Source organism: Ciconia boyciana, chromosome 2 (genome assembly GCF_034638445.1).
Source record: "Ciconia boyciana chromosome 2, ASM3463844v1, whole genome shotgun sequence".
In the NCBI taxonomy this organism is placed as follows: domain Eukaryota; kingdom Metazoa; phylum Chordata; class Aves; order Ciconiiformes; family Ciconiidae; genus Ciconia; species Ciconia boyciana.
Window position 1 is genome coordinate 120,920,664 of NC_132935.1, and position 25,275 is coordinate 120,945,938.

Here is a 25,275-nt window from a genome sequence, read left to right on the forward strand (position 1 = left end):
GAAAATGTAAACTATCTTCTACAAAAGGCAGTTATTGCTATCTTGCTACATTATCATGGTCCTCTCACTGTTCAGTCCAGTTAATCATTGTTCATTGGAAAGACCTTAATTTACGCTGCGTTAATGATGTGCTCTAAAGAGACATTGTGCTTTTCAGGTTCACTGAAATGTTCTGCAACTGGCTCTTCAAAACTGGCTTGAATATTCACAGTACAGTGGCTGGTGCAAGAAGTATTGTCCTTTATAACCCAAGGTCAACAGATGTAAAAAGCTTCATGTTTCACAGTTTTTACATACAGAGGAAGTTCTGCAATTAGGCTCAGAGAAGCTGCAGAGTTTGTGGTTGTCCTCAGTTAAAATTTCAGGGCTGGAGTTCTCTACTATTCCATGCTTTATGCCAAATCTTAATTCACAGGAGGCAAATTAAAATTGCCATCCTTGTTTTCCTTACCATCCCTGAGCCTGGACTGGCCAGGCAGCAAGCGAAAGCCTTTGTAGATGACACGGTCTGGGGTTTCCTCCTTTCCAGGCCAGGAGCTTTCTCGGGAAGCTGGTCCCAGTTCAGGAGTTCACCAACCCCTCTGCCCATCGGTGCTTCCTCCTAACGAGCCGGCAGACAGAGAAGAGTCCGTGCAGCGCCGGCAGCCGAGCTGGGACAGTGACTGGTTCAAGAGGCCAGGACGGGTGGAGGATTAGCAAGTGATGTGTGTGCAGACATTTGGCAGCTGGGACTCACTCTTACGTGAGCACAGCGTGGCCCAGAGGCACTGTGGTGCCGGGGTCCTGGTGACCCTTCCTGGCCTTACACACCGTGTGGTGGGACCGGCACTGGTGTTGAGGGTTGGCTGGCGTTCCCATGCCACCAGCGCTATGGCACTGCATTCAGTGTCAAGCAAGCTGAAGACTGTATGTGTCATTTTAAGGCATTTGTTAGGGTCAGGAAAGGTGAAGTCATGTGGTGGGACGTGGTTGCAGTCTGTTTCTCTGGGACAGTGAGTATTTTATAATTTATAGAAAACAGAATGCAGAGGGAGCCGTGTGAAATAGCCAGTAGCCTGTTGGCTAAGATGGTCCCCGGTGGTGTGAGGGACCAAAGTTAGCGTTTCTGGTCTGAATCAGACAGAGCAGAGACCTTGGTCTGAACCTCTGATGTCCATGAGGAGCAGCTGGGTAATTTTCAAACCCTTCCAGGCAAAAGTTTCATCAAACCTCTGTGGCTAACAAGGCTGCCAGACTTCTTGTTTAACTTAAATTAATGTTCCAGTGACACACTCTTTCACTGGAAAATGCCTGACCATCTCTGTACTTATAGGGACACAACAAGTAGGAGTCATCCCCTGTGATACAACCACATGTGCTTTGTGTACTTTTTTACTGGATGTGTATAAATTAGATGCTTTGCAGTTTACCGCTAGGCCAAATTAGCCCTTTAGTCCTTTGTAAAAAAAAGTAAAAAATCTTTTAAGTGTGATTTAATATTTAAGCATTTTAATATTTTAATATTATACATTAATATATTAATAGAAATTAATTAACATCAATACTAACATGTTAATTTTTAATATTTTGTCTATGGTGTTTTTTATATTTTACATGCTTTTTATCTTGTTATTTGGGAGGGGTTTTTTAAAATATTTTTTGTAGGAAATAGTCGGTCAGAATCCACTTAGACTGCGTCAATGTCATCCAACTAAAACTGTCACAGAATCATGGTAGAACAGGTCTCCCAGCACTGACAAATGCAGATGGAGTCCCATCAGCAATGTTATCAGGAAAGCAATTAGAGATCCAAAGGGATTACATGAAAGTCTCCCAACAAAGTAACAACTTTAATCGGTTTGCTTTCATTGCAGTCCATACAGTGACTAAAAATTATCACTCCAGCCGGAAAGATTTGGGTTTCATGACATTAGGCTGAGAAGACTCGGTGTCCTCTAACTCCCAGAACTATTTGAATGAAATGAAAGTATTTCTTTCCAGAGGAGAGTAAACTAAAAGTGGGTATCTAGTGCATTCAGGGATGGTGTGACTACACATCAATGCATTAGATGAGCACTTGCTTTTTTTCTCTCATATCTGAGCCTTCCTAAATGACAGTGAGTGGGAGGGATACCTTTGTACTTTCCAGTATCTTTATGCAACCTAGGAAGCCTAGACTTACCAAGAAGGTCGATGACGACAACTGCACATGGTCCTAAAGCTAAAGGGGAGTGTTGTAGCTTCCCCAGAGATTACTTTTGTTCCAGAAAAGTGGGGATTCCCTTGGCAGAAGGGTTCCCAACCAGTTTAGGTCCTGGTTTCTTCATGCTGGGGATTGAGCATCGCTCTTTCCCATCCCAGCTGAAACGATCTCCCTGTTCAGTTCCTGAAGAACGTTATCACAATTTGCCTGCCACTAGTAGTTAGCACTATATTGCACCCACAGTTTTTTGCAGGTTTTCTAACTGTGGGAGCTTGGGGTTGCCCAGATGAGATTCTGAAATCTGTACTGGCTGGGAGTCTGCCAAGAATCAGTATAGGTCCTCGAGTGCAAATATTGAGCGCCTGTCTGCGCAGTGGCTATTGTACCTGTATTGCATTTTGTTTCTGAGTGGATGAGATAAACTATATGCAAATAGTTATCAACAATCATATTTCTTTCTTCTTTTAAAAGCTATGAGTGTATAAGGCAAACTCCATCCAGGAACTTCTCAAAGAATTTATACATACTATATATTATAAATTATCTGTTTCCTGCTTCAGAGCAATGAAAAGTAACTGAGAAAGTAAAAGTAATTAAGCAGAGGACAGTCAGTGGCCCTGAACAGAGAAGTGGGCTTTCTTAATGAAGAACTTTTCAACTAAGAAATAGTAATGCTTGTTTTACTGTAATTCCAATTGTTTAGACTGGAGCCCCTTGAGGCCTGGGCTGTTTCTATGTATTAGTTTTTCCAGTGCTTGAAAGCAGGTCTTCATGGTTGTGACTTGGAGGTTTACAAGCTATCTAATATTTATATCACATAAATAAAAGAAACTACTTGCAGATAATTTCCAGACTGTTCACATTAAACGCTTCTCTTCCAGCCAAACTGCAGTCAAAAGGTTTTTGCCAACATCGACAACATTGTGCTTAGCTTTGAGCTCTACAGCCTAAAAAGAGTTAAAGACCTATTGGTTTCTTTTCACTGTTTTCAAACATCAATTAAACTGAAAACAAGGGCTATAAATTATGGTGACCTTTGCAATGACTTTTCATTTGTGGGATAGAGATGTGATGGTGTGAAAGCACTGTTAATAATAAGAAAAAATATTAATAACTTCCTCAGGAGCTGCGAAGCAAAGTGTAAATTGCTTTCTGCTTGGTATCAAATTTTCATGTAAGGTACTGTATCATGGAAATTTTTAGTCTTGTTAAAATTCATATGACCTAAAAATAATGCTACCCCTTCACCTCTGTACATTTTGTGACAAATGTGATTTTTCTAGATTTAATCAGCATTTTATAATGACTTCTACTGAAAATGCAGCCTGTTGATTTTCCCTTGTTGGCCTGTAAAAAGTATAGGGAACAATAGGTTTATTTGTTGGTCTAAGAACTTGCTAACAATGTAACAGCCACAAAAAACATGCTTTGGGCTGAATAGCGGCACCCGCTCTGTATTTAATGGAATTTGCATGTTTATGGCTTTTCAACTAGTTTTTTAAAAACACTTGAGGAAATGCATCACCAGTATAAATTTTCAGTTCATAGCTCTGTGGACTAAAGATTTTCCTTAGTTCATGAGGCAGCTATATCATTATTAACAATAGCATTGCCATGCTATTTCATGAGCCTGATTAAAATTTCTGCCAAAGAATTCTCCTTTTGGTGAGAACACAGTGAATTCTCCATGGCCCTTTGACTCTTGGCTGCTCTTCACTTCCAAGATGTCAAGTAACAACCAGTGAAAATGTGTTGCTTTTGTGCTAGTTACATGTTTGCTAGAAATACAGTGGAGAGCAGATAGATACCAGTTATCTGTGTGGGACACTGAGTTCTCCACAGAGCTCACCTGTGCTAAACGCTGAAGCATGGCCTTGAGGTGCAGACCTTCAGGTCCTCTAGACAATTCTCTGTTTCCCTGGTTCCCAAGGGCATGTTGAGAAAGCTGTATTTATGATCACTTGAAAGCCTTAGATACCAGGTGACAGTGAGCTTCTACCTAATTATTGTTCATCCTTGTATATGCAATAGCTTATACTTCCACCTAATTTTGATAGAAGAAGAAAAAAGTCCCCCTCAGGCTGGCTCTTCTTCCTCAACTTCACTTTTCAACTAGTGGTGGAAGATGGTGAGGAGGTCCTCAGCCTGTACTTTAACCATTGAATTACTTCTTTGTCAGTTAAATTTTAGCTAGGATGAAGAATTGTTTCCTCACTGAAATTACCATGTTTGTGACAGTTCTGCAAAGCTCACCGCTTTTCAGTAGCTCACAGACAAAAGGTGCAAACAACATAAGAAGCCTGAATTTTAGTATTTGTTCAGCTGCCTTTTATGCTTCCTTTAATTTGATGCTGTCTGACTGCAGAGATGGTTTTGCAGTTCTTCAGCAGCGATGGTGGGTCAACAGGAAAGCAGGCAAACAATTCTGCTGACTGTCCATCCACGGTAAGCAGTACAAAGAGAAAATGACTTTCAGACCCACCTTCCTGCTTCCTCTGGGTTTTACAAGAGGATTCAGAAGGCCCAAAGCAAGAAGTCCTTTTCTTTTCTATATTTTAATTCCTGCTGCTGAGATGGCGCTTTACGCTGTGGAGGCCTACTTTGGTGTTTGTATGTCACTCATAGTTCCCCAAGGGGAAGCTCACAGGGTGGCTGCATCCAGATGGGCCTGCCAAGTAATCCTGGCTGCTCAGCAGGATGCCACCTTCTGTGGATTGACAAGGGCCTAAAGAGATGAAGAGGGAAAGCAGCGTGAGTCCATCCCAGGAGGTGAAGATGCAAGTCCTTTTCTCGTTATAAATTGTCCTTGAAGGGAAAGTGCAGGTAAAGCTGTACCATGAAGCAGATGTTTGGATTGTGGTGTCAGCTGAAGCACTGCTTCAGCTTAAGGTTGATTTTAACTGTTGACACAGCCCAAAGGTGCATGTAGCTGTCAATTGTTTCTTTTGAAAATTCATTCTGCTTTAATAAATTGGAGAAATTCCTTGTTCTAGCAAAGTCCAGAAATAACAGATGGCTCATATGTCAGGCATCAGCAAATCCTAAAGCTGTGGGCATGACCCCTGTCCATGTCCTGTTGAGAAATCTGCCTGCCTTCAGGATTAGGGTGCCCAAGAGCTTGGTGTTTTGTGTAAGAAGACCAAAAGTCTAAGTTCCACTTGCTTATAACATGCTGTTGTTGGACTTAAAAACTCTCTTCCACAAAAGTAATGGCAATTTAATGTGGTTGCTGGTGTTCTTCACTGTGTTTTGGAGAGCATTCAAGCTGAGAAGTTCTAACTCTCTGAATGTTTGGTTGATGAGGCTGGACAAAGCCAAACTGTGTTTTCTTTAAGCATTTGAGCCTTCATCATCCATGCAAGTGGAAGTGCTTTTACTGATTTTGGGTGACAATGGGATTAAGGACATATGGCATGAGGTTGACATCTTATCAGACTGCTATGGACCTGTGTTTCGGGTTAGCATGGAACATGTCACCAGATTTTGCTTGAAATGAAATAGGTCCTGCAGGTATTGGGTTAAGTTGTTGTGGTCAGAAACAAGTCACCCTTTTTTTTTTGAAGTGTCCGCAGCACCAGAGATCATGACGTCCTTGATGATTATCAGCATGAAACTGCACCTAGCAATAGTATTCTCACCAGTTTTCATTAAGCTTTCACACTCATCCAGCATTTCTAAAGAGAGCATTAAGTCTTTACAATTGAATATGAGAGCAGGAATACTCGAGAAAGAACAGCCTCTAATAAGTGGCAGAAGTCAAATGGAGATTATACCTTGTGTTTATATAGCATCTTTTAACATAGAGCGTTCCATGAGAGTTAGTGAATTTATTGAACTGTTCTGTTCACCACTGCTTCTTCATCATGAGTCACTCCAGCTGGTTGTCAGTGCTTAGCCCTGCTGCACAGTAATCAAAGTGAGGGAATGGAGCCGGGCTTCCCATGCTGAGGACCCTGCCAGACTTTCTAGCCAAAGAGTAGGGTAACTGTGAAACACGCTGACAAAGCAGACTGCAGACAAGGTAGTCTAATAGGGCTAATGCTATTGCACACTGCTGACTGCTGAGAGAAGCATGAAGAATTTTATATTGCTTGTGAAGCTGTTGGCATTGCTTCTTTCAGTATAGATATTTCTCACATAATCCCATGCTCTGACATGCTGGTTTGATGTATCACCTCAATAATGTGGGAAGACTGGGGAATTTCAGTGAAATGGCTATATTTCAGTAGTGTGTCTGTCAAGGGAAGGATGTCGGTCAATCACAGGCTGGAAAAAGCAAACAGTGTCTTATCGCTATGTGAGACTGAAATTCTTAATGTCCCTGTGTGCAGACCTGTGCCTCCATTTTCAGGCACTTCACTCCCTTAAACATTCACATATTTAACCTGTGTTGAGCACAAGTGTAAATCTTGCTGTATTTCACAGTGGAGAACTATTTCCCCACGTTCCAGCAGCAAAGTAGAGATGAGGAGAAACAATAACAGAGAAACTTCAGTTACTGCCTGAGGAGATCTGCCGTACCAATGAAGCAATTAAAATGATGCCCTTAAATTAACAATTTATACACTTACATGGAATGAGTTTAGGAGATTGCTGTAGCTGTGAAGAAATATTTAAAAATTATCATTTAAATGTTTTGATTATTGGATCTGCTGATGCACTATTTCATGAGATGACCGCTCTTCTGCAAGTGATTTGAATCACTTTCCACTTAGAAGAGATCTCAGGGACATCCCATTGAAGCAGCTGGTCATCTGACATAGGGAATATTTCATGTTGTAGCAGTAATGGTGATTTCAAGTCCCATTGATTGCAAGTGGAGATCAAAAAATTTTTGAGATAGGCTAAGCACCTGAATGAAGGTAGCTGGTATCCTTTCTCACTTATGTAATTCATTATGCTTTGCATCACTGTTATCAGGACCGTCATTTTTAGCTAGTCTAAGCAAAGAGAGTAAGAATTGAATTTGTAAGTAAGGCTGCTTGCCTTTTTGTGATTGTCTCGTCTTGGCATAGTCAGAGCACATTGACACAGCTGTGTGAGGAGACAGCAATGGGAGCACTGGTTTACATCTGTTCAATGACTGGTAGCATCTGTTTGATGATTAACTAAAGGATTTCAGCTGTTAAAGCTGTCAATCTGACACCTTTGATGAGCACTAAAATAAACCTGTGCTACCAGGAATTGCTCATTTTTTCCCCTGCGTTTGATTTACTTGACTCTTTGTGTCCTTGCTGATAACTACTAGCAAGGCTAATGCTTTATAAACTCTGAAAAGTGAAGCAAGCGGCTGTCATTTTTTGCACAGCAGATGTTCCTGATCAGGAATCAGACAAAGGATCTCATCACTCTTCCTCTGAGCAATTTAATTTGTCTGTTCCATGGCACACCAGCCACCTCCTGTCTAGTGACTGATATGCCCAAGTCCTACTTCATTTTAGGATCAGTTCCTTTAATCTTACAGAATTATTAGGTTTTTTTCTGTGCCAGAGCAAAGAGAGTGGAAAAAAGGAAATTGCTTCATTGTTTATGGTGTCACCAATAATGCATCATAATGAAAAGTAGCAAAGGCCTACTTCAAAATCGGAAACCCAAGTACTACATTTTAAGAGAACTAGAAAGTACTCTGTGAGCACTTTTTTGAAGAAATAGCAATTTAGATTTGATGGTGTTTCTTTAGCAGTTGTAAGGCTCAGAGTTAGTGATAAGCAGCGTATAATCCATCAGATTCTTGTAGTGCAACTTGGCGAGGTGAAAAAATTGATATATTTTTAAGAAGAGTTGTTTGCTGTGGATCCAGTTCTCCACTCCTTAATCATGCAAGTTGTCCAAAATGAGTAATTAATGAGATTTTTGTTTGCTTTTCCATTTAGTTTGATAAAACTGTATTGCTCTGCTGCTGTTTTGTAGTGATGGATGGGTACTGCTGGAGATGTAAATTCTATAGTTATTCTATAGTTAATTTCCCAGTTATTAGACCAGCACAAAAGACAGTTGTTTTGCCTATGCACAGCTCCTGACTCTGCCCGCTGACTGATCTAGTATACTCAACGGGGGGCAGTCATTGCTCACCCTGCAAAGGAAGCTGCAGACTGTCCCCTGTGTTCCTGCCAAAGATTTGCTAGAAGGGAGAGGCAAGGAAAGTTTTTCATATCTTGTGCATGTGGCCAGCCCTGCACAGAAATGGCAGCTGCTGCTGCCCATACACGTGGTAGTGCCTGTGGCCACAGTCAGAGCTGTCAGTCCTGATACATGAGCAAACTGTATTTGAGGAGCTCATTGTAGTCCATCACTGGAAGAAAGAGAAACCACTCATATGACCTCTTTTCCATTTGGCAGGTTGACAGGACAGAAGTGATTCGAACCTGTATAAATCCCGTCTTCTCTAAGCTGTTCACGGTGGACTTCTATTTTGAAGAGGTGCAGCGGTTGCGGTTTGAAGTCCATGACATTAGCAGCAATCACAATGGGCTGAAGGAAGCAGATTTTCTTGGTGGCATGGAGTGCACTCTTGGACAAGTAGGTATCACTGCCGTTTTTCCCCCTTGTCTCTCATCTTTTGTATGTATACGAAATATATTGCTTTGTTAAATGACTGATGGGTGAGATTCGTCGTTCATGACAAAATTCTTAATTGGTGCTTTGAACAGGATAATTAAGAACTTCTGCTGGTTTGATTTACTGCTGTGGTATAGCTTCAAGTCAGCCAGTGCTATAGGAAACTGAGTGTCAATGATTGGACTTGTACAGTAAGAGCACAGGCTTATTAAACCAGTGTTGAGAAATAGACTGATTTGGGAGAAAGTTACTGTTCCTAACGTTATGTGGGATTTAAAGCAAGTTTCAAGTCCAAGGAATGCTTAAAAATAAACTTTATTCGCATAGGATAGTGCCTGGTGATGTGGCAAATAGAGAGATGGGGTTGGATTCATTTCCCTGGCTCTCAGTCATCCAAAAGTTAGGTGACTAGACTGTTACTCTTCTGATTTCCATCTTTAGTTCAGTGGAGAGAAACAGACAGTTCCAGTAGTTGATTCATTCCACCTGAGACACCCGTCATAGATTAGGATAAATTGCCTTCAGGAGATACCTGTCTTTCCCCATCACATATCAAGAGAGCCTAGACACCCGGCTTAGAGTAGATACCTAGCTTTATAGATGACTAAATTTAAGAGTGATGAGTCCTACCTACAGGATCGATATCTAGAGGTCATCAGAACCAGGTCTGCAGCAAATTCCTATATTGCTGACTGGTAGCATGCTAGAGTGTCTCAGGTATCACAGTCTATTTCTAACTGGCAGACTTTTTGTTACGCAGGGTCTCATAACACAGATCTCAGCTCCATCCATAATGGCAATGCTGAGGATGGTCTCAGTTTCACTGAGCTGAGTGTAAATTGGCTCTCCACTCTGTGGTTTGGGGTAGCTTGTGTGACAACAGCAAGCAGTGCTTTCGTTTAGATTATCCATTGCAGTGCTTCCATGTAAGTTTGTAGCCTGAACATGGTAGCTTGCCATTGAAGATGCTGCAAAGCTTTTGTTTCCTATTTTCTTACCTTTTGTTGTTGCTTCTTCAGCCCCACCACACATGAATCCCTTTGGTTTTCTTCTCAAAGCCATTGCGCCAAACATGCTGAGAGAGGAAAAGTCCTCTCAGTGAGAGAATTAATATGAAATATATGTATTTACTAACTTGAAAGCTCAACATGAAGGTATTGGTATTTAGGATATTTACAGTGCACGATAAAGTCTGTTCTTTGTGATGGACTTTTGTGGCCTCAATCAATGAAAATAAGCTATCCTATAACACCAAGGAGAGTGAGAAACAAAGAAAAAAGTTATTACAATGTTATTCTTGCTTAATTGGCTTGAAAATGAAGGGGAAAAAAATATCACTGCTGCTGCCTGTAGCATAAACGTCTTTATAATGATTTGATCTCTATAAATAGCACACAGCTGGGTTGGTTGCAGTGTAATTTTAATGGTAACCAAGAAAAAATAATAACAGTGTGAAATATGTTCACAGTAATGTAGCCTTGAGGACTCTGATCTCATATTTAGACTTTTTTGGTGGGTTCTTCCCCCCCGCCCCTCTTTCTAGATTTTAACTTTACATAGTTCCTCAACTGATTTAAAACCCCAAAATGTTAGTGCTGGAATTGTCATCCAACCAAAGCCATTATGAGGAATCCAGCATTGAAAATCATGCAGCACAGGCTGTACGTATGGAGCTTACACTCATGCTTAGCTGTTTGGCGTAATTACAGCATTTTTTTAATGATGGTCATAGAGCCATGGCATTTCTTGAGATAATTTTTACATGAATTTGTTGCTCTGCATCATTTTAATGCCTGAATAAAACATGATTTTGTGTGAGAGTGTATGCCTGCCTATCAGTTCCCTTTCCCATTGCAAGTAGGTTTTATCTGAGACATCCAGGCAAGCTCCAGATTTTTAGGCATAGTCTGAAAGACTGATTCCCTCCCCACATAAATGTGCCAACTTCTATTGCGCTCTTCTAGGTAATAGTTGATCTATAAAAGATTCACTGCTACCTGTACCTGTTTGTAGATCATCATTTAGATGTGTAGTAAACCTGCATATTTGCCCAAATCATGTAATACTCCTACCCAAAACAAAATTAGTAGGAATAATAAATACTGGGAAAGGCAATAGCATGGTTATGCAGTAAGCTGACAGAGAGAAGTGAGTTACTCTTTCTTCTGATCTATCTAAATCTTAACATGCAGCCTACCCAATAGATACAAGCTTATTGGAAATTTGGGGTCTTGGATGCGAATGATGGAGAAATGCCTTCTTCTGATCTATCTAAATCTTAACATGCAGCCTCCCCAATAGATAGAAGCTTATTGGAAATTTGGGGTCTTGGATGCGAGTGATGGAGAAATGCCTTCCTTTGGAAGGTGTCATTATTAATAGTCTCCTCCCAAATGCTGTAATAAGTCTGTGTTCCAAAAGAGTGATAAGGGCAGTGACTTGTAGGCTGTTAGATCCTGAACATATACTGTCTAGTGACAACCCAGTGGAGTTTCAGCAAGACATATTTCTACTGCTTTTGTGGACAAGCCAATTCTGTGCCTCTACTGGTAAGTACTGTGGTTAGCAGCATCCTGGCATGCAATCAGTTATACCTGGATGTGAAGAGTAGATGCATCAACAGGCATTTCATATGCCGCAGTATTTAAACACAGTAGAGCAAATGGTTGTGGATAGATACCTGCTGAGTGTAATTAAGAAAAAGTCAATGTGCTAAATAGAGACATTTCCTTGAAGTGGTTTGTTTTGTCCATCATTCTCAAGAGTTGCCCTTTCAAATAAAACAATAGCAGATTATCTCTTGAAGGGTTTGAGAAGGAGGAGGTTTAGTGCAGGGGTTTTGGGGGGAATTTTTGGTGTGTTTTTAAGTACTAAAAGTCTGTCCTTCAGAAAGGCTCTTTTTACAGTCATTTCCCAGCTTCTTCAGAGTGTCCTTGGTAACATGCTGAATTGCAGAATGCTAACAAATCTGTTCTGTATGATTGGAATGATAGATCAAGCCCTAAAGTATTAATGAAGGTACTAAAGTTGAAAGTTCAAACAAATTTTCTTCAGTTAGTTGCATCATCTTAAAATACGGTCTGTAATTATATGTAGTTTATAAAATGGATTTTCTTATGGAACTTTACATCAAGAGAATGTACCGCACTCCAACCAACCAAGCTGTCTATGCTGTATTACTTTAAAAAAGTGGCATTGTCAAATGGTAGGTTAAGATGCGTAATTAAAAATTATGCATTTTAAAAATGCGTTATTATTGTTCATTTTACAGTTCATTTCTAAGTAACTGCATAAAACTAATATATAATAATACTGGTTTTTAACAGCTTAGTTGTACAGTCATACGACACCTTCTTAAGCAAGGAAACTATACTGTGTTGTGCTTGTAACCTCACAAAGATTATTCCGAATCTAAAGCATATTTGTGAAATTATGGGACACTTTTTTTTTTTTTTTAACAGTGTTGTCCTCTAAAACACAACAGAGTGTGAAACATCCTTTATCCAGATGTGTTTGTGAAAGAAGAAGTTTGGGTTTTACCTTTGTCTTTGGCTTGGTTTAGGAATATAGCTAGAGAAAGAGCAGATGAATTCTAGCAAAGATAACATTTCTAGTTTTTACCCTAATTTTAGGTATCTGTGCACAGAATTCCTACCTGGAAGACATTTCTTATCAGAATTTGAGCATGCAACCAGCTTATTCTGACAAAATCTGTTAATTCTTGAGTTCAAGACTGAGTCTGGATAATTTCATCCCACGTGAAATAACTTTGAGGAAATATGATTGAGAAACCTGTGTGAGGCTGGAAGTGGAGACTAAACTGTGACAGAATAGTGGGTGTGTTTAAACTGAGCCTAATGAAAAACTGAAATTAGAGGGAAAGTTTAGTGCAATTTACGTGAAATGCCAGGCAAGGAGGTAGCATAGACATTTGGGAATGTGTGCTCTTCCTGTTTAAATCATAAAGTAATTTAAGTCAGAAAGGACCTCTGGAGTCTCTAATTCAATCTGCTGCTCAAAACAGATTAGAGCAGGTTGTTTGTTCAATCCCATTTTGAATGGAGGAGATCTCCATTCAAAGGATGGAGATCTCACAGCCTCTCTGGGCTTTGTCCTAGTGCTTTGCCACCCTTACAATATCAATAGCTTCCTGTCCCTAGGGTTCGCCTACCTCAGGCAAGACCGGAGAAAAGCAGAGGCATAATGAACCCTCACTCCTATGTCGTGTACAAACATTTACAGATACTTGTAGTAGCCTTCAAGTGGCAAAAGAAAGTCTGAATTGGCAAATCAAAGCAGGGATGACTTAGCCATAGCTGGTCTTGCTTTGGGAGGAAGGGAGTAATAGCAGCCTTCTTGAGCTGCTGCTGTAGATGACAGCTCTCATCCTTTGGAGTGGGAGTGTTGGGGTAGAGCAATGGTTTGACACTGTGCTTTCCGCTACAGCAGAAATGGCTTGGGATCCTCCATCAGGCTGTGCATCTGCCCACTAGTCTTCTAGCTCTTTGATTTACTCTAAATAGTTGCTGTTCTTTGCATAGAGACCAGAAACACCCATGTATCTTTGTAGTGATAAGCAGTGAAATCACAAGCAGTAATATTTTAACTGCCATTTTGGGGCACCACTGTATAAAGGTGACCTCTTGCTTTCATGTAGGTGCTTTAGGTGCTATGAATCAGTTCATACTTGGTTGTGGTTTTACAGATGTTGTCTGTAACTGAGGAGAGTAAATTCTTCCCCTTCTCTTTACTGTTTGGTTTTTTTTCCGTTTATTTTTTTACCGTTTATTTTACCGGTTTTTACCATTTATTTTTTTATTTAGTGGTTTGGGTTTTTTGTCCATCAAAAAATAGTGGGGAAAAAAAAAAATCTTAGATGGACAAACACTGTCAGAAATTTGATAGCCTAATTTTCGTGGTATTCAGCTGGGATAGCAAAACCCCAAACCCAAGTCCTTTTCTGTTTATGTTTTAGTGCCTTCATGTGTTCTGAGCCTCTCTAAAGCTCTCTTATTGGAATTGTTCAGTTTTTTATTCCATAAACTTTATAAAGCATTGAAATGGCGTCATTTAGTCCAGTAAGGGCTCAAACTTTCTAATAGCCAAAGTTAACTTCTTAACTACACAGGAATTAAGTATCAGGCGAGTGGCTTAGGAACACTTTTTTCCTCTGAAGTTTCAGCCTGATCTTTAAGAACTCACAAAAATTATTTTGATGAATAATCACTTTCTGACAAGAACTAAAAACACTTACATTGCCAAGACATTCCTGATTACTGCTCGGCTGTGCCTGCAACATCATTAAATTATAGGAACCAGTAAAGTTGTTATTGCTTAAATGCTGTGAACCATCCCAGCTCTGCAGTGTGGGAATAGCCTTTGTGGCTTTTCTTTCATTCCTTACCACGGCTGGTCTTTGCCGTTTTCAAATTTGTGATTCCATTCCTTGTTTGGTTTCTTTTAATTTACAGAAGTGTTAAAATATTGTTGCAATTCACAACTCCCTTACTTGCTTGACTAGTAGCACAAGTAAAGAAAACTGCAGAGATGTACATCTTTTCTTGCCAAGAACTTTTTCAAGTATTATTTAGAGATTTAATATTTCCCCTACATGCATTTGTGTACAAATTATATTGAAAATCTTCCTTCTTATTACTGAGTATTATTGTTTCTTGTGTGCTTTTAATAATATATGCCATTAGCAGATTATGCGCTTGAAAATGCTGACTGATTATTAGTTCAGTGTCAGCCATTGCAAATTCCCTTGCTCTCGAATTGGAGAAAGGCTAGAAGAGCCATGATTGCACCTGAACTAATTAAATTGAAATAGTTTGTATGAGAAAATTTGTTTAATAGACTGTTGACTGCTTCTGTGGTGCAAAAGACATAGGACCAGTTTTTTCAAGGTATTTGAATTCCTAAATCTCATTAGATGTCTGTATGCCTTCTTAGGTATCTAAATACCTTTAAATACTTGGCCTTTGATCTCCTCCAAATGAAGTTGCTCAATTCATTAGTGGGATGAATAATATACTTTATTAGATATGAATGTCATTTTCTACCAGGGCTGACTCAGAGCACAAGCAAATCACCAACGCAGCACTCTTCCCTAACTTTAGCTAACCATTTAAACACCTCAGCTATACCCAGGAAGCTCTTGGCTTGCCATTGCAGCATGATCTCTGAAGCTGTAAGATTTTCAGTTCTAGATGAATCTTGCCAGTCAAAGTTAATGGAATTACTTGTACAGTGTGTACTGCTTTGTTTTTACATACTTTATCTTTTTGTATGAATTACTGTAGCAGTCTTTAGAAAAGTAATTTAAAATTTAGTTTGCTATTATAATGAGTTATTATTATGACTAATTATAAAAGGGCTGCTACACTACATACTAATTAAATTCAAAGACCTTTTATGCTATTGATAAGCTATTTCCTGTAATAACGTTATTGCCTCTTGTGATAGGGACATCTTTTTTTTCTCATTGTTCTCTTTTGATTGACTATTTTCAGGTACAGATCTTTAACAAAGACAGGGAGAGGTGTAATTCAGCTGTAAATAGACTGTGAGCTGATCAATACTATAGGGAACAAAAGAAATCTTGAAGAGTGGTGAGTATGGTACAGAAAGTATCATATGCACAGGGAGGATGATTATAGCAACAAAACCGGCTCTACCAAGAAACAAGAATTCTGTGAGCAGTTGGAATGAAATTTCCTTCATTATGGACATATACATCTGAACTTGTTCTCTTGCAGGGATTTCTTGGTATCTGTGAAGGGGTGAACTCATCTCTAAAGCCTTTTTTTCATGACAGTGGAGTAATGTCGCTGGCATCTACCTTCTGTCTGGTCTCTTTTCATGTTGAAATGTAGCATGATTGATGCATTTTTGACTATCTGCCACCATTCATAGAAGTTATTTGGTGTATTCAGAAGCAGCTGGGGGATAGATAGCAAGACAGACATAAGCACATCAGAGTTGTGTAAATCTTGCTTTGTCAAAAACCAGGCTAAAGATGAATGAGTGAAGAAGGAGAGACAGTTTTTACACTGTGAGCCAGAAATACCTCAGTTCTTCTGCCCTTGCTTAAATCAGTCATTTACACACACAGGTAAAATGTTAGTTGTCTGTCATTTTATTTTGGGGTGTTTAGAAGCTTACAGTATTTGACTTAAATGGATTAGAGCAAGAGCACACTAATATTTTAATTGACAAGCTTCAAGATACATTTTACATTTTGAGATTTAAATGTTAAATCTCAAATCATTTGTCTAGCCACTCTGGTTGTATCAATTCTACTTACAGTGATATAACGAAAGTATTACGGTCCTTCATTTGGGAGACTTCGTAGCTGTGAAAAAGGTGCTTTAAGGGTTGTACTTATTTATGCAAGAAGGGGAGAGCTTAAGAGAGCATGTACCATAACTAGTAAACACTTTTGATATGGTTATGTCCTGAATTTTACATATCAGAGTCCTTCTCTTGCTATACAACAAGGATGAAACTGATTTTGGAAACACAGTCAAGTAATTTTAATTGTATGTGTTAAAATCTCTGCCCCAGCTTGGCAAGATAGCAATTGCTTGTCAAGAAAGGAACAGAACTTAGATAAAAGATGCTTTAGGTTAGGCCAGCTGTGCATTTTAGCACCTTTTGTAGCAAACAATTCAAAAAGCTGTAACTTCAGGAGGCTCTGAAAAACTTATTCAAATCAACTGTTGTGTTAGAAAAGCAGGTTGCTGTACAGTGCTGAGCAGTCTGAGCTTGGAGGCTGAAATTTCACAAGTACTTGTCTCACTTTTTGAATCCAAGCAACGCTGAGCACAACATGATACAAGCAAAAAAATCCCAAACTAGTGATTGAAAGACCCAACACAGTGGTTCCTCCCCGGAAATGTGGAGGATAGCCCAAGAAGGCTTAAATAGCATTCATCCCCTCTTTACAAGCAGTGGGGTGCAGGCAAAGAGGATGACAGTAAGATAGAGACAGATTTCTTATAAAGTGGGTTTGAAGCATTTAATGTTTTAGTGGCTATTAGTTAATTTAACTGGAAAAGGACAACTGACACTGTATTACAAGAATTTGAAGAATCCCCTCTGAAAAGGAACATATTTGTTCACTTTTCTAAATTGAGAAAAACAAAATGAAATTATGGAAGGCTAATGTAAGGTGGAAGACTCAGTTTTCTCAGTTTGGGGTATTAACTGAGCCCATCTTAAGACATTAAATCGTAACTAACAACTGAGGCAAAATGCTTGGAAAAGACAACTGCAGGGCATGGAATTAGCCCTTCCTGAAGTTTAAGGAGGGAAGAGGAAGCACAGCTGTGGTACTGTGAAATGTAAATCATTGTTATCACAGAGAAATGCAGCTTGGGCAGAATGTGCTTCCTAGTTGGCCTCACAAACACCACCACAGGGAGGTGTACACACTGTTGTAAACAAAGTAGTGCCATGTTTAAAAAAAGATGCTGATAGCTGAGTGAAATATGCCACTTCGGAAGCGCATGCATAGTGTGAGCAAAAAGATGAGAAGATTAGCTCAGAGAGGTTCAGTAGAGGATCAGTAGCTAGTGTCACAGCTAGAGGTGTGTGAGTTAGCAGTCCAAAAGCAACTGGAATGTTCATGAGGCTTAAGCTGGACACTGGTGCATGAGCTAACATGATGCCAAAACCATGGACAAGCCTGAGAGCTTACAATGGTCATTCTGCAGCTAGAGAGGTAGTTCAACTGCAATTTGGAAAGATAGAAATTGAAGTAGTGCCTAGGGGAGGAAGGGAAAGTAATGCTTGTTGAGTTAGAAGCTCTGTCAAGCCACAGAGCTGGTCAGGCATGAACATCCACTGGAGGGCAGTTAGATGTCCAGAGGAGAATTTCCAGATTTTTGCAAGGGTTGGTGAAAGGTTCAAAAGAGATGTTTTTGGAAAGAGTTTGATAGCTACTTTTCTTTGCTTGATATGTCAACACAGTTCTAGTGAAAGCTGTTAGAAAAACACGCTGTTTCTACATGTACCATTGCTGTTTGGTGGGAGATTGCTTCTCCAGACTCGAGGTTGTATTGTGTGTGGCACCAAGGGCTCTGTGCTGGGCAAATGAATGCATTTGATGGTGAAGATTCAGTCTGTGTAAAAGGCATTTGGATCAAGGGAAAAATGCTAGTAAAATGTGACGAGGTGCTTTTGCAGTCCTAAAAAGAGTTGGGTCTGCTAGAAGAAAGTTAAGCAACTGTGCAAGTCCATATAACAGGAATAACACATCTGGGAGAAGAATTAACACAGACGTGCTGGGAAATGATTGTTCAGATAAAGCTATTTCACTGACTAGCCCAGCTGGCAAGGAAGAGATACAAAGACTTCTTCAAGTTGTGTACTTTTTGCTTAACCTGGCTGTCTAAATAACTAAATTTGGGGTTCCTGTAAGAAAGTCCAATGGGCAGAAGAGGCCAGTCTGAATAAAGAATTTGAGACATTGAAGGAGTTATTTAAAATGATCCTAATCTTCTGGTTTTGTAACCACAAAGCTAAGTTGCGTACATTCTTACATGTCACTAAGCAGAGTGTTTGCCCAGTCCTTGGTTCTGTCAAAATCAGAGACCAGTGGTTCACATGTCACAAGAGTTAACAAAAGCCAAGTGTCATAGCACATAAATAGAAAAGGAGCTATGGTCATTATCCATGGACGTTTCAAGAAGTCTTTAACAAAAGAATATTGGTGTTATGTCCAGAGCTAGGTATTATACAAGTCAATTTAATTGAAGCAAGTAAAGAAACAAAAACCACACAGCTTTCTGATCCCAGAGGAAATGTGGAGTGTGACCATCAGGCCTCTGGCTCAGGATCTCCTTGACCTTGCAAAACTGAGTCAATGCTGTTGAAAGAACTTGGACCAGCCCCAGCTGTCAATGTAAACAGGACTTCTCAGTATAATATATGGAATTTATCTGTTCCTGCCAATGCTAAATCATGAGGTTAAAAAGCCATATTGAAATGTTCTCGTTAGTTTGATTTGTAAGCATTGGGAATTCTGTATGATGTTTTTGAAAGTTATCCCTATATATGGTTAAGGAAGGACCACACAGGGAAATATATTTTAAAAGGTTCTTACACAAGCCAGGTAAAATGGGTCATTATATTTCACAGATCACCTTACATAGTGCTGATTAGTCATGACTCAGACATAGGAGAGAGCAAACCTTCATCAGAGTCCTTGTCTCTGAGTGACTGCTGAGCAATGTGCTGTACACAGCTGGTGTCAGTGCCTCAGTGCCTTTATCCGAAGTGTTGCATCTGTTCACACTTTTAAAATTAAAAAAGCAAAGCACCTTTTATATATTTTCAATTGGAAATAGGATCAAAGGGCAACATGTGAATCCAGATTTAATTACAGCAATATAGAGCATCTGTTCAGATCTGTCCTTAACCTATTTGGGCTTGTATGTAATAAGGCAAATTTAGATCATCTTCAAGGGAATTTCCCACCCCCATCTTACCACAGAGCTGATATCCCTTAGCACTGCAGACCAGAAATCTAGTCAAGATGATGTTCCGTTGAGAACATCATCTGAGTCTGTATCTGAGTTCTGAGTGCCTATCTTCCCTTTCTGAAACAAAGCAGCGGTTTTTACATTCTGTTCCTATTCCCACCTCTTGCAAACATATTCAGTATGATACGTATTACTGGACGTGTGGCTGTCTCAGACCAGAACTGGGTCATAGTTTATATGTGGCTGTAGCTGGAAATAAACTTAACTTCACTTCCTCTGTCTCTCTTAGCCTCATCTCTTAAATCTCTGAGGTTTCTACATCCATTTGTTCACCAGTAGGTCATGCTTCTAATAAAATGTTCATGAAAAAACATGTTCTGGAAATGTAATGAGGCTTACTAGGGCTGAACTGGATTCTACTATCTGTGTTTTAGAAAGGAGAGAGACTTCCTGCACTTCTTCACATCAGTCTTGGACAAAACACCTTTTTCTCTGAAGTTGAAGTTTTAAATTGCAAGTTTTTGAAGTAGGAGTCAAACCAAAGACTCCTGACAAGTGGAAGACCTGTAGTTAATTACCTTCTTGTAAGCCATTTTGCCAGTTCAGCTATCTCTGTAACTCTGAACTTAGACAAATGCTTTCTAGGCCCTTGAGTTATCATTGTTTAGCACTTGCTGTCTGGCAATCAGGTCAGCAAATTCTTTTTATTATAATATTCAGAAGAAGATTTACACTGATAGATAAACAATAACTATGATACGTAATTGATGGCAGCTTCTTTAGAAGTGGTTCTTTTAACTGATGAGAGCTGGTTTGTACAGTACATGAACAAAAAGGGCAATTTATTGCTAAGGAAAATAGATTCCTTGACAGTTATTGCAATGATAGTCTGCAGATCCTAAATCGCTAATTACAGTTTGAGGCAATGATGTTGGCACATTGTTGCCAGATGGAAGATTCGTTTTACTGGCCACTTAATTAACAATTGGTAAACGGTTGCACCCAAATACACATATTTACATATGCAGAGTGCTTACTGTATCACAATGATGCTAATGGCTTAGAGAGCGAGTCTTATTAATGTGATCTACTAATGGGAATGTCAAAATAAATTAGCTTCTCTGGAACTGCAAGCCATCTATCTGCCACCTGCATGGGAGCTCCCGAGCTTCAGGTTTCTGTCTGCCCAATGCCTCTTGAAAGCTAGGACACTTTCCAAAGCAGCAAAGGGAGCTGTAGGAATTTGGGTAGTTCAGGGGGAGAAGTCCTGCTGTTTCTAAAGGAGGCTAGCTGAAGGACAGGTTCCCACCCAAGTTCTATCTCATACTGGGGGTGTATATATATGTAACATATCTGAAAAAGTTTCTGGTACACAATACCCACAGCTTTCAGTGGAAGAGCTTAATGTATTTTACAAAATGGTCTGTGCATCTCGGGGAAGGGGGAGAGGTCATAGAGATAAATGGGCACTGTTTCCCAGCTGACATAATTCATTGTCTGGTTGGTACAGAACCCATAGTTTAATGATATATTAAGAATAATCTGTCATATTTCTGTATTATCTCTCACCTGAGAATCTCAAACAAGATTTTCAAATTGCACCTCACAGTTCACAGGAGCACAATGCATTTTACTTGAACCTGTTTAGCTGGCAAGAAAAAGGTATGGGTGCCTTAAGGGGTCACAGCAAACAATCTTTCCAAGATCCTAGGGAAGAAAAAGGACATCTGAATCCTGGCAGTACTGGTCATCTTACCTGTACTCCTCTCTGTTGTTGCCACTGACCAATGATAGTGGTGAAATCCAAAAGTTAATTTGGAAAAGTGAGTGAGATGATGGCAGCAGGCTGGTTTATGGAAGGCAGTCCAAAAAGGACAAGTGTTAAATTATTCACTTAAGTAACAGCCAGCTGCAAAAATGCAGGGTAAGAAACAGCTGGCAATCTGAAACAGTCGTAAAATGAACATTAGTTAACAGTATCATGGTGTTCTTAAAATAAGTCAAATGCAATTCTGGAGTGTATCAGCAGCATAGCTTGCAAAGCATGAGAAGCTTTTCTTGCGTAGAAGGGACCTGGAGTATTATGTCCAATTTTGAGCGTTATTCTACGAGTAGGATATGGACCAGTCCATGAGGGCTCAGCAGAGAGCAGTGAGAATTGTTTGAGGGCTAGGAAATTTGGTCAAAAAGGAGAGATAGGACAAACTTAGGTTCTGTAGTCTAAAGAAGACTGTGGAGAGTTGATATTAGTCTTCAGATATAAGGATTGCCTGAAAGAGGAAGGGAAAAATATTGTCTTACTTATTCATGGTGCGTTGGACAGAAATAATAGGCTTAAACTGCAAAGAATTGGGTTAGCTGTTGGAAAATATATTTATAGTAAGGATAATGAATACCATAATAAACTGCCAGAGGAGGGTGTTTCCCTCTACCTCTGGATACCTTTAAGAACTGATTAGACACGCATCTGTCAGGTATAGCTGAGCCAGGTGTAACTGGTCCTGCATTAGGAGTGAGAAGCTGGTCAAAGTGATTCTGGATGTCCTGTCCAGCTCTGTGGAAAGCCTGTTATCCAGCCCTGTGATGGCTCTCCTATCTCACATTTAAAGCCCATTTAAAACTTGCTTCTTTCCTCCTGCCTCCATCATGACAGTAGCAGAGGATAATCTGAGGTGCCACTTTTGCTTTTCTGTTCAATTTGGCAAACTGATGGGCAGAACACACATGTTTCCCCATGGTGATGTTAGGCTAAAATTTACATGCTATTCACTCCTATCTCACAGCACCTTTTTTGCCTGGACGTGACTTTGCATTACTCACACTCCTCCGGCTCTGGCCATTACCTACTGATGTGGGTTATTGCTGAAATGTGCATGATGCCCAGGACTCTAATGAAGGGCCTAGTGCCTTTCTTTTCCCTTGATGATTGCCTCTCTTTTATAACTAATACTTCCATGCATTTTGCCAAAGATGTCTATTTGTGGATCATTTTATTCGAAGTGTTCTCTATTAGCCATCCGGATGAAGTTGTCCAAGTAATGTTGGACGGGGAAAAGGACTGTTTCTAGTATAAAAGCCACCAATCCAGAGGTTAGGGTTTTTCCCAGGGCAGAAGCAATCTTTTTGCTCAGTATCTGCACAGCACCTGGCACAACACGATCCTGCTGCAATATTGTCACATTAAAAATAATATTAATTGTGATTCCTAAACTGTGTTTGGAGTTACCTCTACATCTGTCTACATTTTGAAGTTTTCCAATTAAAAAATAAATAAATTAATACATAGTTTACTTTACAGAGAAGAGGGACCTAATATACTGGGACATCACTGTAGCTTACTAATTATGCATTATTGTAAGGGTTTTTCCTTTTCTAGTATTTTTACTGGTCTAGTTTTAAATGTTTCAAGATTGTTAGGGAAATTTAATGATTATTGGTATAAGAAATAACATCATTTGTCAATGTCACTCTGATAACATTTATTTGAAGTATCTATAAATTGGTCAATGGACAAGTTCAGTTGCAGTGCTGAGGTCCAGGGGAGGTCTGGTACCTGGTAAGCAAAGGAGAAAATTTTTGAGCTAAAACTATGGGGCAGATTGCTTGCTTCTGTCCTGAGTTTAGAGTTGCTGATATGTTTAAATAAAATAAATGCCTTCTCTTTGAAATGGACTTCAATTTCCTATAAAAATAAATGGGGTTTGGAGGCATCTCTGATAGATTTGCTGTGTACAGCTCCCCCCTTGTTATGTTCTAAGTCCATTTAAAGCTTGCTTCTGTCCTGCTGTCACCATCATGGCAATAGTTGAGGAAAGTCTGAAGTGCAGTTTCCACTGTTCTGTTCAACTCAGTGAATTGTGTTCTTCGCATTCTGCTTGACCCCATCTGCTTGCTTTGTCCTTCCATTGCATCCTATCTGCAGGCTTCCTGGGGAACCTTTATTCTCAGTTGTGGTCTTACTGTGCTAACTCTGATCGTGGATTAAGATACAACCTTGATACAAAAAAAAAGGCAACATAAAAATTAGATCACATCAAGCCATGTATTTACTACAGATTCTAATTTTTTCCCTTTGTTTTTATTTTTGTGCAGATTGTTTCTCAGAGGAAACTCTCCAAGTCCTTACTCAAACATGGAAACACAGCAGGAAAGTCATCTATAACAGTAAGTCAGTCTTAAATACACTCTCATTTTCCTGTTATTTAGAAACATCTAATGTGACTAATTCTCCCTGAAAGCATCCTGCTAAGTAACCAGAACAACCCTTGATTGAGAAATGTATTTAAATTGTTTATTTAACAGATTACTTGAGCTGTTTCTGACAAATGCTTGTTGTAAGGAAATGGCAACAAATAATGTATGATTTGTACAAAAGCCACAATATTTACTACTACTACTTTTAAGGTACTTTGATGACAGCAAGAAAGTTGTGCTGCTTGATTACTTTTAGGTGAAGCTCTAGAACCTTCAGAAATTCACTTTGACCCGCTTTGACACACGAAGGAGTCTGATGTTTCTCAGCCTTTGGGCTTTTTCCAGTTTCTAAAAAAAAACAACCAATCAACAACTCAGAAAACACACACACGCACCCAGCAACATTAAATGCAGAAGTTTGATGAGATTAGGTATTTTAGCTGTGTTGTAATGCAGTTATGGACTGGATAGTTATAGCAGCCCCATGTGTATCCTGAAATCTGCAAATCAATGTATTACCTCTCTTTCATCTTTCTCTTTGCTGGCTTGTTTGGGAGATCAAGCTTGTCTGCACTGAACCTAGCATGCTTGTGACATTTGCAGTTCTGCATTAAGACAAAGACTGTAATAAAATATTCTGCTTTGGGGATCTCTGCTCTGTTGCCTCATGGGGTTGAGAAGGATTTTTTTTTTCCTTGATGTGCAATTAGCCAGATGGGTTTCTTTTGGCTTAATTGTTTGGATTTTTTTTCTGCCTTCAGCCACAGAAGAGACAGCAGACTGTGAGAAATAATGCTTTCTGAGAGTCCAGGGAATTTTCTGTCTTAGATGTCTTCCTTGGTGCCTGGCTGGGAAGGGATTTGCTTAAATGCATAAGGTGAAACTCATTTTTGATCTGTGGTTGGAAAGGAATTCCCCACTCTTCTGGCTGAATAGAACCAGGAGAGAGTTTTGCTCCCTAAATAACTTGGTGTATTTTGCCCACTGGGATTATCTGGGCATACTTCATCTTGCCCATCCCTGTGGTGTTCTGGATCCCCCCCCTGCTCTATGAGGGACACGAAGGAGTTTAGTGTTGTGAAAACACAAATGCTCTAGCTCAACTAAAATCGTCAGGCTTGCTAGGAGGGTGTTCTGGCAAAAATTAATGCTCTGTGATGTACAGAAGATGAGAGAAAATGAGTTAATAGTCCCTGCTGGCCTAACACTGGATGATAACCAGGAACCATGGACCTTAGTTACTTGCTTTGGCTTCCAGACAGTGGTACTAAAGAGCAAGTCGACTTTACTCAAATGGGAGAAAATTGAACTCAGACAAAAAATGTTGTGTGAGAAGTTTGCTGTCTCAACAGAATAAGTCAAAATCGATATATATCATTATTTCTGGACCTGGGGTACACATCAGATGTCTGTCAAATATGGAAGATACAAATACTAGTTTCCTAACTTGCCCAATGTAGTGAATTATGAGTTCTTTGTAGGATTTTGAAAATTCCTGTCTCAGCATGTTTTACTTGTATTTGATTAGCCCTTTGACTGAGTAATGTCTCATCAATACAGTTTTATCATATGACTGTGGGATAAAAACAGAACTTCGATCAGCTTCTCCAGTTGGACATCTGTCAAACTTTATAGGAGAGGGTTCATTATTTTCAGTTAAAAATATTTGTGAAACTTGGTGTGCAAATCCCAGACTGCTGTTTGTCATATACAGCTTATGACCTTTTAAACCATCAAACTACATGGAAGAGAAATGTGTCAGACTCTAAGCCAAATTTCCAGCAAGCTCACATTTGCCTGGAGCATGTGAAATACCACATATGTGCTCGTGTGATGGTACTTTCATGCACAGTT

The 25,275-nt window shown here is 39.6% G+C and overlaps 1 protein-coding gene across 1 annotated transcript in view; it reads left to right on the forward strand.

Moving 5' to 3' along the window:
• The window catches only part of CPNE4 (copine 4), a 244,111-nt gene that overhangs the window by 118,579 nt on the left and 100,257 nt on the right, over nucleotides 1–25,275 (forward strand). The window contains exons 3-4 of the mRNA XM_072851433.1: nucleotides 8,522–8,701; nucleotides 23,320–23,391. Of these exons, the coding sequence (XP_072707534.1) occupies nucleotides 8,522–8,701; nucleotides 23,320–23,391 (252 nt within the window). The remainder of the gene's footprint in view (nucleotides 1–8,521; nucleotides 8,702–23,319; nucleotides 23,392–25,275) is intronic.